Below are 16,172 nucleotides of genomic sequence, written 5' to 3'. Positions count from 1 at the left end.
CATGTTCAGTGTCTTGTTTATGAAGTCAAATTTAACACACATTTTGTTACATTGCATTCATACACTGCAGTTCAGAACATCACATAACAGAAAAGACCTCTAACAAAGGATTTACAAAAGGAAAGAACTGAAGCAGACTCTCTAGTTAATTGATGAAGGAGAGCAAAAGATTGTTTATTATTACCCTGCCAAGTTTACATTTGCATGCTTTATTTTCTTGGACCAAGTCACTGAGATTTAGTAATAGCAAAGATTTTGTTTAACAGAAATAATACTTGGATGACAGAAGGGTGAGGGAAAGGAGAAGAAGCAAGGGGACTTTAGGAAACTAGTGGAATAGATGCAGAAATGGGTTAGAATGTTCTGAAAGAAGAGTGGATTCATCACATGGTGTCTGCCTTGCTTAACCACTGAGTAATTTCTCTATCTGTGCTGCACTGCCTCGAGGACAATGAAACTGTTATAGGCAAGAGGATCCAACAGCAGGAGAAAAGTAAAAAGAAAGGTGGATATTTATAACAGTGCAAAGTTTTTGGCTTGTGTGTTATCTTGTCTTCAGTCCCCCTGAGTCCTACAGCACTTAGTTCTACAGAGATGTCTGAGGATAAACATTCTGAGCTGGATCTTCTCTAATACCATTTTATTTCAGCTGATTATGAGACTGGCTAAAGCCAGCTGTAAAATTTAGGTCTGGATTAAGTTTCTAAGCCCTGCCAAATATTAGGGTGGTCTGTTCCAAACTTTTGTTTCAAGTCTCTCTTTTATCAAACCCACATGGGGCCGTGGTTCTTCAGTGCTTTATGAGACGTCCTTCATGCTCCAAGGAGCAACGTTTTACTTCTGTTCTTTTCCATAAAACAAGCAAAAGAAAAGAAAATATATCTGTTGGGTAAGGGCAGTGACTGTGATTAAATGCCACTTTTGAGACCATTCTGGAGATGTCCCCATGTTTCCCAGCCCCTCTTGGATGTTCTCTGCTGTGAGATCTCCCTGATGTAGGAGCAATGGTCAGTGATGAGCACCAGGCAAGGCATGGGGACATGCTGTATCCTGTTCTTATTTTTTTTCTAGGGTCAGGATTAAATGTGCAAGACGGCATTTTTAGTTTATATTTATATTACAGTCTCACAAACAGTGAGTTCTACAGCACTGCAAGGTAATAAACTAAGAAATGGAGTTCTATCTTTCTCTCTACCAGGTCTTTTATGGGTAAACTGTACAATTAAGAAATTACATCTAAATTATTTTTACTTTTAACCCAATAACCAACCACCCGTGGCTCGCAACGTGGACTGTTTTTGACCCAGTTGAACAATATTTCTTAGACCCATGAAGAAGAAGGCAAAAAAGAAGGAAAAACCTCTGTCATAAAACTTCCATCTTGTTTTTTATATATGTGAATATTACTGTATTCTAAAACTTTAAATTCTAGGTTTTCCACCATGTGATATTGCACACTTTTATTTAAATTACACCCATGATCCCAGTTCTATCATTCCATTTTGGAAGCCCTCTCCATGGCCTCAGGTCAAATGTAGTGTTCTCCTGGGGGTCAGTGCTTGTCAGCACAGAAAGTCAAAAATTCTCAGTGACCAGGGTTCCAACAGTGTCCTTGTCCCCTAGGGGGGAAGGAGCATTTGTCAGGGCCATGCCATCATGTCAGGGTGAGCCATCAGTGCTGCAGGGGCAGAGAGGGAAGGGGGTGTCACACATGGTTTCCCTACCATCCCTGGAATAATGTGAAATTAAAAAAAAGAAAAAAAAATCAAAAAAAAAGCAACGGTCTTGAACCTCTCAGGAAATCTTGGCAAGGGCTCATGCAAAGACCACAATGCTCTTTTGTGTCAATCAAAACATTTCATCTTAATGTCTATGAACAAAAAAGAAATAATTGATAGAAATTCAACAATTCATTCAACAATTTTTTTTTCCTGATTAACTGCCAGGAGCTCCCCTACTCCCATTCCACACCAAAAAAAAGCCCCACCAAACCAACCAACTAACCAATAAAAGTATTAATAACAATCACCCAAACAAAAACAATTAAAATAAGCAAACAAAAATAACCCCAAACAAACAAATTCAAACAGTATAGCTATGCTAGGGTTCAACTGACTCTTTTTAAAATGAGAAATTGACCTTACAATTAATAAATGGAAAATTTCTATTAAAAATGTGCAAATTTGCAAGAAAAAGAAAAAAAAGTTGAAAAATTCCAGCTCACTCTGCTCCTCTTTAAGCACTGTGAGAGCAGGGGAGTGAGACCACTGTGGTGACAGCAAGGTGCAGGTGGGAGCAGCGTGTAGACCTGGCAGGATTCCCGTTGGGAAGGGGACGAGGGGAGATGAGCCAGCAAGGTAAGGCAGCACAGAATCACAGAAAGAGCCAGGTTGGAAAAGACCTTCGAGATCAAATCCAACCTGCCACCTAACACCTCCTCATCAACCAAACCAAGGCACTGAGTGCCACATCCAAATAATTTTTCAAACCCCTCTAGGGACAGTGACTCCACCACCTCCCTGGGCAGTTGATTCCAGGAGGCAATCACTTTTTCAGCGAAGAACTTATTTCTAACATCTAACCTAACCTAAACTTGTTACAGCTGAAGAGGCAAGGGACCTCTTCAGCTTTTTGGCCTCTTCCCAAAATCAGTGCTGCCCTGCTGCTGATGGAGCGTTTTTCACCAGAAATAAACCAACACTTCATGGAGCCAACCTTTACTTCTGCTTTATTCCTCCTCCTGGTGGTTGTCAAAGCTGTTTCCCTTCTCTATGCTACTTCAGTGCCTGGTAACTTGTCGCAGTAGGGACAGAAATAGACACCTGTTTCCTCCGTTCACCATGCTGAATCTTTATTGCAGATTTATACGGTTGTCAGAAGGCACCATTCTGTGTTTAATTTCAGCTGGTCAGCAACTCATTGTAACTCATTAAGTTCATTGAGTAAAGGCTCCTGTACATGTCCATCAAAACTCTCTCTCTAACAACATTTACATTCTTGTCTCCTGGGTAAAGAACAATTTCTCACTGGTGAGAACCTTTCTCCTCACAGGTGCCATCAGTTCCCACAGGAATGGATTGATATGCAAGCTGATTCTCACTGTTACAATTCCTTTCTTATGGGAACTTTTCAGGCCAGCTGTTAGCTATCCTCAGCCAAGGTACCATGATTTTACAAGGCCTTCCTGTTAGGATGGATGAAAATTTGACAAGAAAGTCTCACAGATACATATGCTTAGCAGAAAGATCTTTGAAGGTAGAACCTGAAGAATGAATAGAAATGAAATCAAGTTTTGATATAAAAGTAAAGAATTGCTGAGCCAGTCTTGCTGGATAACTAAGAAGGCAAAGTGTATGCTAGTTAGAAAGGGTTTTTATGGCTCAGAGCAAAGGATAAACTCACCTCAAACAGAAAGATGTTTTCACCAAGCAAAAAGATTCTACAGGCAAACAACAATGCAAATGTTTCAAGTAGAAAAAAGGTCTCAGAATTTTCCACTGCAAGAAAACTGAAAACCAACTTCTAGCTTAAACTGTGACATACTAACTTTTTGTGATTGGAGAATAGTAACATGACTATGGTAAAGTTAGTAGTTATGATAGGCTATAGGTAAAAGTATTGATTGGTTGTGGTGTTTTAAGATAGTCTATAATGAAATGTATATAATGCATTGTAACCAGAACTAGAGCTGCTCCAGACAAGCCCACAGCTGAGGCTGAAAGGCTGTGGACTTCGCTCTTGTCACCCACGACCCATGAATTTCTGCATCATCTGGATACAATAAGCAGCATTTTTACAGACCAGTCTGGAATCCCGCATCTCTCCTTACTGCTCTTACACCTTCCTTTAGTAAGGTTTTACCTGTAGGTGACACTAACCCCTCTTTCCCTGCTCCAGGCGTGGTGTTCCCCTACTCCCCACGGCTGGGGCGGTACAACCTGAACTTCCACGAGGCGCAGCGGGCGTGCACGGAGCAGGACTCGGTGATGGCTTCCTTTGACCAACTCTACGACGCCTGGAGGTCGGGGCTGGACTGGTGCAACGCCGGCTGGCTCAGCGACGGCTCCGTGCAGTACCCCATCACAAAGCCCAGGGAGCCCTGTGGGGGTAGGAACACCGTGCCCGGCGTCAGGAATTACGGGTTCTGGGACAAGGACAAGAGCCGCTACGATGTCTTCTGTTTCACGTCCAACTTCAACGGTGAGAGCGCTTCCTTCGCTTTTCCCTCCTAAATGTCTGTGCTCAGGCAAGGAACACCAAGGGCAGGATGGGGTGGTTGGTTTGTGAAAGCTCATGGAAAACGCTAGGAATGAAATAACCAAAGTGTTAAAATCGTTGTGGAATTTTCGATGGTACACGTGAAGAATTAAGCCATCTTTGCCACATGGTCACACAGGTAGTTTTTACAGCTCAGGACTTCTCCTGGCAGGATTTTCTAGTGTCTCCCCTTTCATCCCATTAAAATGTATACATACCCTTTTAATGCTGCTGTATAACCAGTTTTATTACAGTGATGAAGGAACCTGCAGTTCGTTATTCGAGGTTTCCTGTTGAAGTCAGTATTAATTCTGTTCATATTGCTTAAATATGTCAGCAAAACAAAATTCTGATCAACACTTTGCCTACCCTGCAGTGTCAGGGAGGTCCTGTTCATGTACCAGGTCTAATATGACTAATAGCTCCTTACCAGCAGACCTATTTCTAGCTCTATTTGTTAATAATTTAGGTTTCTAATCTTAGTATGCTGCCAAGCCTCCAATCACTTTTGCTCTGAGGCTGGACTGCTGTAAACCTTACTTTAGCCACTGCAAGCTTTTTTTTTTTTTTGCTATTAATTTATTTTTTATAGGTATGAAATTAAATTAAATTAAATTACTCAATCTCAGCTTGCTATCATTTCATAGTATACCTAGTGTCAGGAAAAGATTTGGAAAGCGTTGCTGTGAATGTCCAGTCCTCTGCAGCATCTTACTTGTGGATAATTCCTACAGAACTTTGCACATGTTTGGCTTGCAGCCCATGCAGCATGGCCTTTTTTTATTTAAAGCGCAGATTTCTTATCCACAGTGAAGCAGCTTTGTCCTACAGAGCAGAAAAAATAAACATAAGCCTTGGTTTCAGAAGATGTGCTCTAGTGCTAAGTCTGCACCACCCTCCACAGAAAAAGACCCATCCAAACAAAAAAAAAAATTAACCAAACAAAAAAAACCAAAAAAACCAGCTCCCCCAAAAAGCAAACAAAAAAATGCCACCATAAAAGAAATAAAAAAACCCCACAAGAATAACATCCCCCCCCCCCCAAAAAAAAAAAAAAACAAAAAAAACCTCAACAGAAAAACCCAAACAAATCCTCAAGCCAACAGTGTTACATTAGGTTCAAAGAGATCTGAAACAAAAGTTTGGCTGATTTTTTTTATCTTACTGCTTCATGCCATTAAATGCTGGCTCAATTTTCCTTGCTTCACTTATCCAAAAGTGGAATCCTGTATGAACTCATCTCTTCTATGCAGATTTAACCCTGTACTGTAGAAATGTCACCAAGGAATAAATTAAACAAAAATTATTAAAATATGATAGCTGCACTTTTTCTAATGTTTGCAGAGTAAAACCTTGAGACTACTGCTCACTGATCACCACAAAAGAAGCTGAACAGCATCTCTTAAGCAACAAGAAGCATAATTTCTGGGGAAAAGAGAGAATAATAAGTACTGACTAAGATAAATATTGTCTGTGCAGTGATAGAAGAAAGAGGGAAGAGGAGAAAGTTGAGGTGGAGATAAGGTGGGAGAGCAATCAAAGACAAGATACTGACATGAATCTCAGCCTTGAGGAGTGTGGAAATTGACCTGGAGACAGAACGTTACACAGCAATGGAGGGGGAGAGAGAGAAAGAGAGAGAGAGAGAAGTGGATACATAGATAGATAGATAGATAGAGATATAGATACATTGATATATTGATATATTGATATATAAATACAGATATAGATTATAGATTATAGATTATAGATTATAGATTATAGATTATAGATTATAGATTATAGATTATAGATTAGATTATATATAGACAATAGATAGATAGATAGATAGATAGATAGATAGAGATATAGATACATTGATATATTGATATATTGATATATATACAGATATAGATTATAGATTATAGATTATAGATTATAGATTATAGATTATAGATTATAGATTATATTATAGATATAGACAATAGATAGATAGATAGATAGATAGATAGATAGATATATAGATAGATAGAGATATAGATAGATAGAGATATAGATAGATTGATATATTGATATATAAATACAGATATAGATTATAGATTATAGATTATAGATTATAGATTATAGATTATAGATTATAGATTATAGATTATAGATTATAGATTATAGATTATAGATTATATTATAGATATGGACAATAGATAGATAGATAGATAGATAGATAGATAGATAGATAGATAGACAGAGAGAGAGATATAGATACATTGATATATTGATATATTGATATATAAATACAGATATAGATTATAGATATAGATTATATAGATTATATATAGATAATAGATAGATAGATATTATAGATAGATGATAGATGGATATTCTCCACAAGTCAATGTCAAATGTCTCTTATGACATCAGCTGAAAATCCAGATTTCTGCTTCTCCCAGCTTCCATTGCCTTAACTCACCAAGTCACCTTTTCCTCACATGTCCCTGCTGTATTCTCCACTATTCCTTGTCCAAGTTCACCTCCATATCCATAATTAACCCAGCCACTCTGCCAACTCCCTCTTTCCAGCACAGAATTTTGGATAAACATGTTTAATGGCATATGTTAGCTCTCTCACTGCAGAGGGAAAGGTTATAATAGGCTATAATGATCCCTTTTGCCACAGCTGCCAAAAATAGTGGCTGCAGGCAAGAAAAAGAGAAGCAAAAAAAGCAAAAATAAAATAAAATAAAATAAAATTTAAAAATAAAATTAAAAAAAAGTTTTAAGAAAGAAGAAATAAAAAAGAAGAGATTAAAAAAGCTGTTTCTTCAAGACTCAGTATTGATTCTCTCATCTCAGAGACAGCCAAGGAAAATGAGAGGTGGTTAAGACACAGTGCATTCCCAGTGGCTGCTGGAGTCTCCTGAGAGTAGGAAAAAGAGGAGCCTTCAACTTTATGTAATGCAGATGGGAAAATGCCAGGGACCACAGGAGCAGGAAAGGATAAGGAGAGTTTAAAAAAAAAATCGGTTGAGGGAGGTTCTATTTAAAAAAAAAAAAATAAAGAGGTTTAGTGAGGCTTAGATACCTTCTAAATGGTTTCTCTATAGGGAAAAAAAAAAATCTCCAAATACAATATGACCTCAGAGATCACAGAAAAAAAAAAAGGTTCAATTTCAAATCATTCAGCTGTAAAAGCAAAAAAATCTTGGTCTGAAATACTTGCAAAGCTTGTTTTTTACCTGAAGAAGAAAGGTAAAAGTTATGGTTTTTAGGCATTAGAGTATAAAATCGAAACCATAGTCATCAATGCAGTGAATTCAAATCCAGGTTCTGTGTTTTCCCTCTGGAATTATTGTGATGACCAGGATACACAAAAATAATAATGGTTGAAAATGAAAAGATTATACCATTAATAAAAACATTTTACACATTTTTCTTTTTCTGTTACCTGCACAGGGAAATATTTTGAGCAAAACCAGAATATCAAATAATCTTGTTATTGTAAAATTTATGAAATTACCCCCTACAATGCCTTTTCATAGACTTAAGGCAAGTACAATACTTAGACATTTTGTTCTGCCTCTGTAGCTTACTTATACTCAAATCTTTCTGTTGGTTCATACAAGATTTGTTCATGTTTTGAATCCAAGAACATGGAATCACTTCATAGCCTTTATATCTAATAGCACCAGCAAGGTACCAGTTTATAATATGTAGGGATGTATTTCATAAAACAAAGCAAAGAGTAACACCAGCCTGATGCTATCTGTGAAATCCATAATATATTTGCTGCTTGCACTGGAAGGCAATATGTTTCCCAATCTGTTTTTTACAGTCCTTGTGCTGATAAAAGCTATTGAAAATTAATGCACACAAGCAGGGAGTGTCTAACTTAGGTCTGGAAATTCCACATTGGAATTTCCCAGTGTCTGAGGGCTCAGCTTTGCTCCCTCACAACCCATTTCCCCTTCACTTGTCCTGCCCAGAGGAAACCACTTTATTCCATGTCATCTTTAGAAAAGCTGAGGGTGCCTGCCCTGTGTGGTGGCACAACCTGACATGATCCAAAATTTTTCCAGGATGGCAGATCATCCCAATTTCTCTCCTTGCCTTGTCCCAAGGCATGGGGATGCTCCTCTCCCATGCAATCTTGCCAGATGATCAATTTGAGGAAATAAATGCAGATTAATCCTTTTTTTTACAATCTTCCCCACTGAGCCTAATAGCCATAAACCAAGGAATGTATAATTTTATTTATTTTCGAAGGTCTACAGAAGGACAACAACAATTTTTTTTATTATTATTTAAGAAAAATCCATGAGAATCTTTTGCACTGAAAAGTGCTGAAAGAGCTAAATGTAAATTTGTCAATTAATATATGCTCCAAAATTAAGCATTTTCAAAGAAAATAAAACAAGGTACAGTTTGCATCACACTTTCTCCTCATTAACATGCATTTTGTTATATACTGAGTCCACAGAACCATAGTGCATAACTGATCTTTCATCAGCTCTAGGAGAATCAAATAAAAATCTTGTTTTAGCAAAGTTAAGAACACAAAGAATAAATTTTAGAGAGGATGTTAAAAGCACAGCTGTGAGCCACCTGTTTATTACAGCAGTGCATGTGGCAAGCCAACCACCTCTGCCATTTAAATAGGAGAAAACTGTGGAAAGTCCTGTCTGAATAATGCTGACTGTTCATTTGACCATTCCAGAGTATTTTATCACTGGGAACATGTAGCAACTGTTCCAAAAAGAGAAATTAAACCCAAAATAGAATTGCACACCCTTTATTAGGAGTGGTTTGCTTCTGAGTCACTGGCATTGGTGTGTTTAAAAAAAAAAAAATCTCACTTATTTAATTCAAAATCAGATATTTGAGAGGATCACTGGATGTCAAAATATTTACCAGTCTTAATTACCTCTCTCCTTTTTTTTTTTTTTAAGAAAAACTTGCTAATAAACCTCTTGATTTAGCACTGAGCTTGAAGAAATCTCCAAGTGTGATTCATCCCCCAAACTCCCACAGTCACAAGGGTGTGGGGTATTTAGGTCAGTGGCTGGAGTTTTCCTCTTTAAGCCATTCTGTTGCACACAAAATCTTAAAATAGCTGTTCTAGGTGAGGTCTGAGCAGGTTTGCTCCATGGTTTGGGTGTGAGGAGTCAAATCAGGCAGGATCCTCTGTAGGAGTGGCCCAACCACCAGACATTAATGAGAGAGAGACAGTGAATTCCTCCCCCTCCTGCCACATCAATTAATAAATTATAAGACTGAACAGTTAGGAAACCTTCCTAACTACTATCAGGGAAAAAAACAAAAACAAAAAACAAAAAACAAAAAACAAAAAAAAACAAAAAAAAAAAAAAAAAACACAAACAAAAACAAACCTTCAAATCTGTAGGGAGTTCATTAATGGAATTCTATGCAATCAGACATTCCGGATACACATTGCACCCCTGTGGGGTTTACTATTGAATTTCTCTTGTTAGAGGAAGGAGCAGAATATGGGAGTTTTTATTATTGATGTCATATGTCAAAAGCCTGACCTTACTGCAAATCCCTAGGAAATTACATTCCATTGACATATGGTTTGAAGAGGAACTCATAAACTAGGTGAAGTTTACACACTATCAGACCAAACCCCTCTTCCCCTAAATCAGAAATTTTTCTTGCTTTGGAGAAACCTCCTAGTAGTGTATCAGTAACAGGATTCCACTTAGTAAACATTCTCTTTAGCAGCACATTGTAAATGCTCTCAACCTGCTGAAATGGAGTTTGAAAAAGTGTTTTACAAAGGGATGATTATCTGTTCTCAATAGTTCTCTGTGGAAATTCTGTAGATACTGTCTCTGACAGCAATGAAATTTTTAAAAAAGTTTCTTCTCCACCACAGCAGCAATGTAAATGCCTTCTTTTAAACTATTCTTGTCTTGATATACAATTTCCAGCCTTTAGACAGGGTTAATTCAATTATCTTTATATTGTCATCTGACCTGAGTTTCCTTCATTCAGAAAAAAAAAATCCTATTTGATTTTTATAGGAATCTGAAGCTGACATGGCTCTTTACTTGCTCACCACTTTTTCTTCACCAAGAAAGTGATCGCATACTAAGAGTTCTGTGTATCTACCTGATTTTTGTGAGGCAAAAAAAGGATATTGTCCTGTAGTACTTTCTTAATTAAGCAGTAGTTCTGGAATCAGAAAGTGCCCACAAGAATAAAGTCCTTCCTTTTTTCAGCTACCTCTCCTCTTCAGGAACAGGCAGATTGAAAAGTTGTGGATGTATTTGGAAAGAAACGAGATTCTTCTGCAGTCCACTTGGCTGTCAAATCAGTGGTGATAAATAACCACAAGTTTAATGAATTAAATTCTTACAATTAATGTTTATTGCTTTGATAAATTGAATAAGTATTAATATTATTGCTGTGTATAGATTAGTAGGGGAGACTTTGCTTTTTGGGCTTTATTTTCTGTCATATATTTTCATTACCTTGAGACAGGGAACATTTTTCTTAGCAGCACTATCAGTTCAGTCTCGTGTTGTGAAGAAGATATTCCCTTTGATGCCTAAAGAGAAACAGACCTGCAGAACTGCTGGTGAAGACTTACAACAGACATAATTTTGCTCTACCACAAGTTCAAACTCACCTCCTGAGAAGCTGTTCAATACCTTGCTTTTCTCATTAAAAAGAATTTTTTTTTTTTTTTGCTTGTGTTTAATCAGAAACAAGGTCACCACCTTGTCAGGCAGCAAAAGAGCACGTGTTACCTGCAGCTGCCCTCCCCTAAATGCTACCACTGAGTAGAAATTCAGGTGGAGATGCCGTGCTTTGATATTAGCAGAAATAAACATAAAATTGCCTTTTTAATTTTTTTTTTCCAAATAGTCTGTTTTCTGTACCTATGTTGTTTTTTGGGTAAGTTCTTTTTTCCTCCTGATACTTACCAACTCACCATACAAAAACATCACAATATTTACTTATTATCCTCCTACTGGCACAGACCTAAATTAGCCACTCTTTGACATGATCCATTAATGGAACATTTCCAATTCTCTGATTTATTTATTTATTGCTATTTTATTTATTATTATTATTATTACTTTATTATTGTTGCCTGAAATCAGAACAGCAAACCCCCCTTGCCACATTAAAATGGTATTATTAAAATGGTAAGATAAAAAAAGCAGTTCCTTATTGGAAGCTTCCAAGATGTACCCATAGTCTTGGACTATGGGCACACTGGTATCAAATTTCTACAATTTTTATAAAGTTAATTGATTAGGATATCCAAGAAGTGCATCCAATAGGAGATTCAGCATCCCCTTGGAGTGGTGCAAGGGCTTCCATGCCCCAATTCCTGTTATTTCCTTTTCTAGGTCCTCTACTTGAAAATAAAACACAGCAGTGTTTCAAGAATGTGTTAGAAGGTCATCTTGTTACTCTAAAATCTAACAGAAAGGGTAGGAAAAATACCAGGAGCTACATAACTGCTACACAGATCTGTGGATGTATGAAAAGTACATGAAAAGTAAAAATCTTTAGGCAACATCATTGAGTTTCATAGGAAAACCTGAAAGGTGGTTGTGGTCAGGTGGGGGTTGGTCTCTTACTCCAGGCAACAACTGACAGAACCAGAGGACACAGCCTTAAGATGTGCCAAAGGAAATTTAGGATGGATGTTAAGAGGAAGTTTTTTTGTGGAGAGAATGATAAAGTACTGGAATGGTCTGCCCATGGAGGTGGTGGAGTCACCGTCCCTGGATGAGTTTAAAAAAAAGGCTGGATATGGAACTTGGTGTTGTGGTTTAGTTGAGGTGTTAGGGCATGAGTTGGACTGGATGATCTTGAAGGTGTCTATTGTATTTTATCTTCTTTTTGCCAGGGCTGGGATTAAATGAGCAAGACAGTATTTCTTGCTGGGACTCAGATGTTCTTTAATTCTTACTTATACTACATTCTCACAAACTGTGAGTTCTACAGCACCTCAAGATAACAAGCTAAAAATGGGGCTGTATCTCACTCTCTACAAGGCCTTTCAAGGATAAACTGTCCAATTAAGAACAGACACAATTTTTTTTTTAACTTTTAACCCAATAATCAACCACCTGTGGCCCGCAATGAGGACTTTGCTATCTAATTAAACAAGATCACCTAGACCCATGAAGGTGAAGAAGAAGAAGATCAAGCTTTTGTCTCTTGCCTTATATATAATATTATATTCTAAAAATTTGAGTTTTCCACTTCTATTTAAACTACACACCTGCGATCCTCAGTCCTATCATTCCATTTTGGAAGCTTTCTCCACAGCCTCAGGTCAAATGCAACTCACTTTGGGTGCCGGTGCCTGTTAGCCTAAAAATTAGCCTGAAAGCCTAAAATTCTCAGTGGTCGCAACAGCGTCTTCCAACCGGGTGATTTTGCGATTCTGTGACCCCAGGATTTAAGGCTGTAAAACCCACCCCCCCATCCTTGCTGACATCCAACCTCCACTCCGCTAACAACTCCTCCATCCCTTTTCCAGGTCGTTTCTACTACCTGATCCACCCCACCAAGCTGACCTACGACGAGGCCGTGCAGGCGTGCCTGAAGGATGGCTCCCAGATCGCCAAGGTGGGGCAGATCTTCGCAGCCTGGAAGCTGCTGGGCTACGACCGGTGCGACGCGGGCTGGCTGGCGGACGGCAGCGTGCGTTATCCCATCTCCCGGCCACGGAAACGCTGCAGCCCCAACGAGGCCGCCGTGCGCTTCGTTGGCTTCCCCGACAAGAAGCACAAGCTCTACGGTGTCTACTGCTTCAGGGCCTACAACTGAGAGAGTTTGCCTAGAGCGTGAAAGTATTTTGTTTTTTAAAGTGTGAAAGATTTCTCTCTCTCTTTTTTTTTTTTTTTATTTGTTTGGGTTTTTTTTTTTTATTTTTGTTGTTGTTGTTGTTGTTGGGGTTTTTTTGCGGTACGAACTCATGCAAGCTACCAAAACTGTGATAAACCTCTTTTACTTACTGTAAAGTCATCTTCATAGACACTCCCTCCCCCAAACCCATTGGTTTGTCCTTTGGTTTTGTTTTGTTTAGTGTTTTGGGGTTTTTTTCCATTGGTTTTGATTTTTGTTTCTGTTTCTGTTTGGTTTTTTTTTTTTTTTGTGGAAATATCATTCCATAGATATTTTAAATTAATATAATTTAATGGGAGCTCTAGGTAAGGAACTTTTAGTTTTAAATTCTTTAAGCTATGTCATCCCAAAAAAAAAAATTATAATTTTCATGAATGGGGCATGCAATAGAGCTTGACAATTGCTAGGGCACAATTATGGAGTGTAAGGCTACTCAAAGCAGAAGCTTTTAAAAGCACAGATTTTACATATTTATACCAGTTTGAGAAACACCGCAAATTGGTTATGACAGGAATTTTAAAATAAAACAATCTTTTTGTTAAAGGGGATCAGTGAGGTTTCGCAAAGAAATCTCACAACAATATATGTTAGCAAATAACTGTTTTCACTGGTTCACATGGGAACAACAGAGAGTTCAATAAAAGCAGCTGAAACAGTCCACAAAAATAGGACTAGTTTTACAGTTTCAAACCTTGCCTTTCTGAAAAATAATTTTATGGTCCCATGCATAGGAAGAAGCACAATTAATTCTCCTGAACATTTCAATTATGTTTTTGTTGTGTATAAATCATTGAGTGAATAATTAACCAACGAGAAAACTCTTGTTTTCTTCTTATCTCCAATTTAAGATGCCTGAGAAGTGTTGTATTACCTTTGAGTAGCTTTACCGAGCTATTTTTAAACTCTTAAAGGCCATTTGCTAAGCAGCATAATAGCATCTACTCAGGGCAGTTGTATAGATGAACTGCTGGACAGAGAAATTGTAAACTTTAGCAGCTTGATTTTACATTAGCCTTTGAAATGTTATTGTCTTAAAGAACATTACAATATTTAATATTTCTTAGCTATTTACACATTACATGAAATAAAAATTAGAAAAAAGTATTTAAAATGGTAAAGTCTTAAACAAAGACTGTTAGACGAAATCTGAAACCAGCCATTAAGTTTTAGAAGAGAAAAAGAAAAAAGAAAAAAACATTTCATTTCCTTACATCTTACTTGTATCTAAAAAGTACATCTATTTTTTAAACTATCAGTGAAATAATATAGTATTGCTAGCCCTGAATTATTTACTTAGTCCTCCTTAGAGTTAACAGAAAATAAAGCTATTGAAATACTTCTTTTCACTAAATCTGCGGTGATCTAGGTGGAAGATGTTTACCTAAATCTGCCAGTGTCAGAGAAAAACCACGCACTGTGCATGGTGCCTAGGATTATCAGAGCTGCCTAAAGCACTAGGTCCTCCCTAAGTACCAGTTTGAGGGAATTTGGGATTTCTAATGCAAACTCACTTTGGATGCAGCAATTCTTGGTGCTCATCTTCAGATACCTTAATGCAACCAGTTTTTTCAGAGAGCAGGTGCTCAAGGCTTTCTGAAAATTTACTCCACTTATGGTGTCTCAAGCTGGATATCCAAAAAAAAAAAAAAATAGGCAGAGAGGCCACTGATTAAAAATATCTTGGTCTCGGGTAATCTCTTCAGTGGTTTTTGGTGTTCTCTATCCAGTATTGGTTCTACCACTTAAAAATGGAGAACTGTTTTTCCTACTCTACGCTTGCTGACTACGAAGAACTCAGAGGACCAACATTTGTATTTACACAAAGTTTTATAGCTACCCACTGTTTCCATAATTTAAAAGAGGTGTAGTGGTATTTATCCAGCTAGGACACAACCTGTATGCTTTCATGAATGGTTTGGTGTAGCTATTTTCCCGTGGATGTGAGACAATAAACTCTTTCCCAGAGTGGCTGTGGTCCTGTTTTGAGACTCTGTGAGCAAACCAGGAGCAAGATACGGAAAGGGGCCATAGTGTAAGATGTATTTTATTGGAATTCATTCCCATTGAGCTCAGAAGCAAATTTCCATCCTTCTGGGGATATTTGCATCCTCTGTGGATATCTGTTCATACTTTACATATGGAGCAATCTCAGTGCCAAACCCCCGCTTTTTCTTAGTCCACTAGGAATTGGATTTTCTTGAAATGGTATCCCTTAGCTATATACAGAGACTTACAACAGGTCAAGTCCATAAAATTATGCAACCTTTTTTAAAAAGACATTTTTTAAATCAGTGCCCATTTCACACGTTTTCTCAGGCCATTCAGAGCCCTCTCTGAAACCTTTGGAGAAAAAAATGGGAATGGAAATGTTAAATATCCAATCAGGATAAGGAGCGGGGTATGCAAAAGTGGACCATGATCAAGAGGAATGCATGTCATTCCTCCATCTAACCTTCAGAAAATTTGAAAAATTTCAGACTATTCTACAGTTTTTATTCTGAAGTTTGGACATGGAGGTTGTGGGATGGGAAAAGCTGTAGAGAATTTCCAAGTAACTACCACAGCTAGATCCAGAGTTGCTGTAAAGAGGGGAGCCTTATGCAGTTGGCTCTACCCTCCACAAAGATCTGCTACACCTGGTAGAGGCTGCTTGATTGTTTTTATTGCACAGAGGAGAAGTGACCCTCATGAATTTTTTTTTTTGGTACCTCTCCAAAGAAGCCCCCACAGGGTTTCACCCAGACACATTTTTTTTTTAGGTTTGTTGTTTGGGTTTTTGTTTTGTTTTGGTTTGGTTTGTTTTTTTGTTTGTTTGTTTGGTTGGTTTTTTTTTTTTTTGCAGGAATGGGGATTATATTTTGCCTGCATTAAAAAAAAAAATAAATGTACACATCCAACCCACTCGTGGGGCTGGCTGAAGTGCCCTCACTGCTAGACCAAAGGCACTGCGGGAAAGGCAAAGTTCAGCCTTTCACCAACTTTGCAACGCTCTGGAGATGGCTGGTCAGGTCCTAAATCACAGCAATCTCAGGCTTGCTCTTGTTTTT

General features: G+C 37.8%; 1 protein-coding gene across 2 annotated transcripts in view; it reads left to right on the top strand.

Annotated features, from left to right (window-relative positions):
* Positions 1-13,855, top strand: part of HAPLN1 (hyaluronan and proteoglycan link protein 1) — a 32,166-nt gene extending 18,311 nt beyond the window's left edge. For both annotated transcript variants that reach the window (XM_062512935.1, XM_062512936.1), the window contains exons 4-5: positions 3,898-4,200; positions 12,758-13,855. In XM_062512935.1, coding sequence (XP_062368919.1) covers positions 3,898-4,200; positions 12,758-13,047 — 593 coding nt within the window. In that variant the 3' untranslated portion in view covers positions 13,048-13,855. The remainder of the gene's footprint in view (positions 1-3,897; positions 4,201-12,757) is intronic.
* The last annotated feature ends 2,317 nt before the right edge of the window (positions 13,856-16,172 follow it).

Source organism: Cinclus cinclus, chromosome Z, assembly GCF_963662255.1.
Source record: "Cinclus cinclus chromosome Z, bCinCin1.1, whole genome shotgun sequence".
In the NCBI taxonomy this organism is placed as follows: Eukaryota; Metazoa; Chordata; class Aves; order Passeriformes; family Cinclidae; genus Cinclus; species Cinclus cinclus.
Note: the sequence above shows the minus strand (reverse complement) of the source record. Positions and strands in the feature narration are given on the sequence as shown.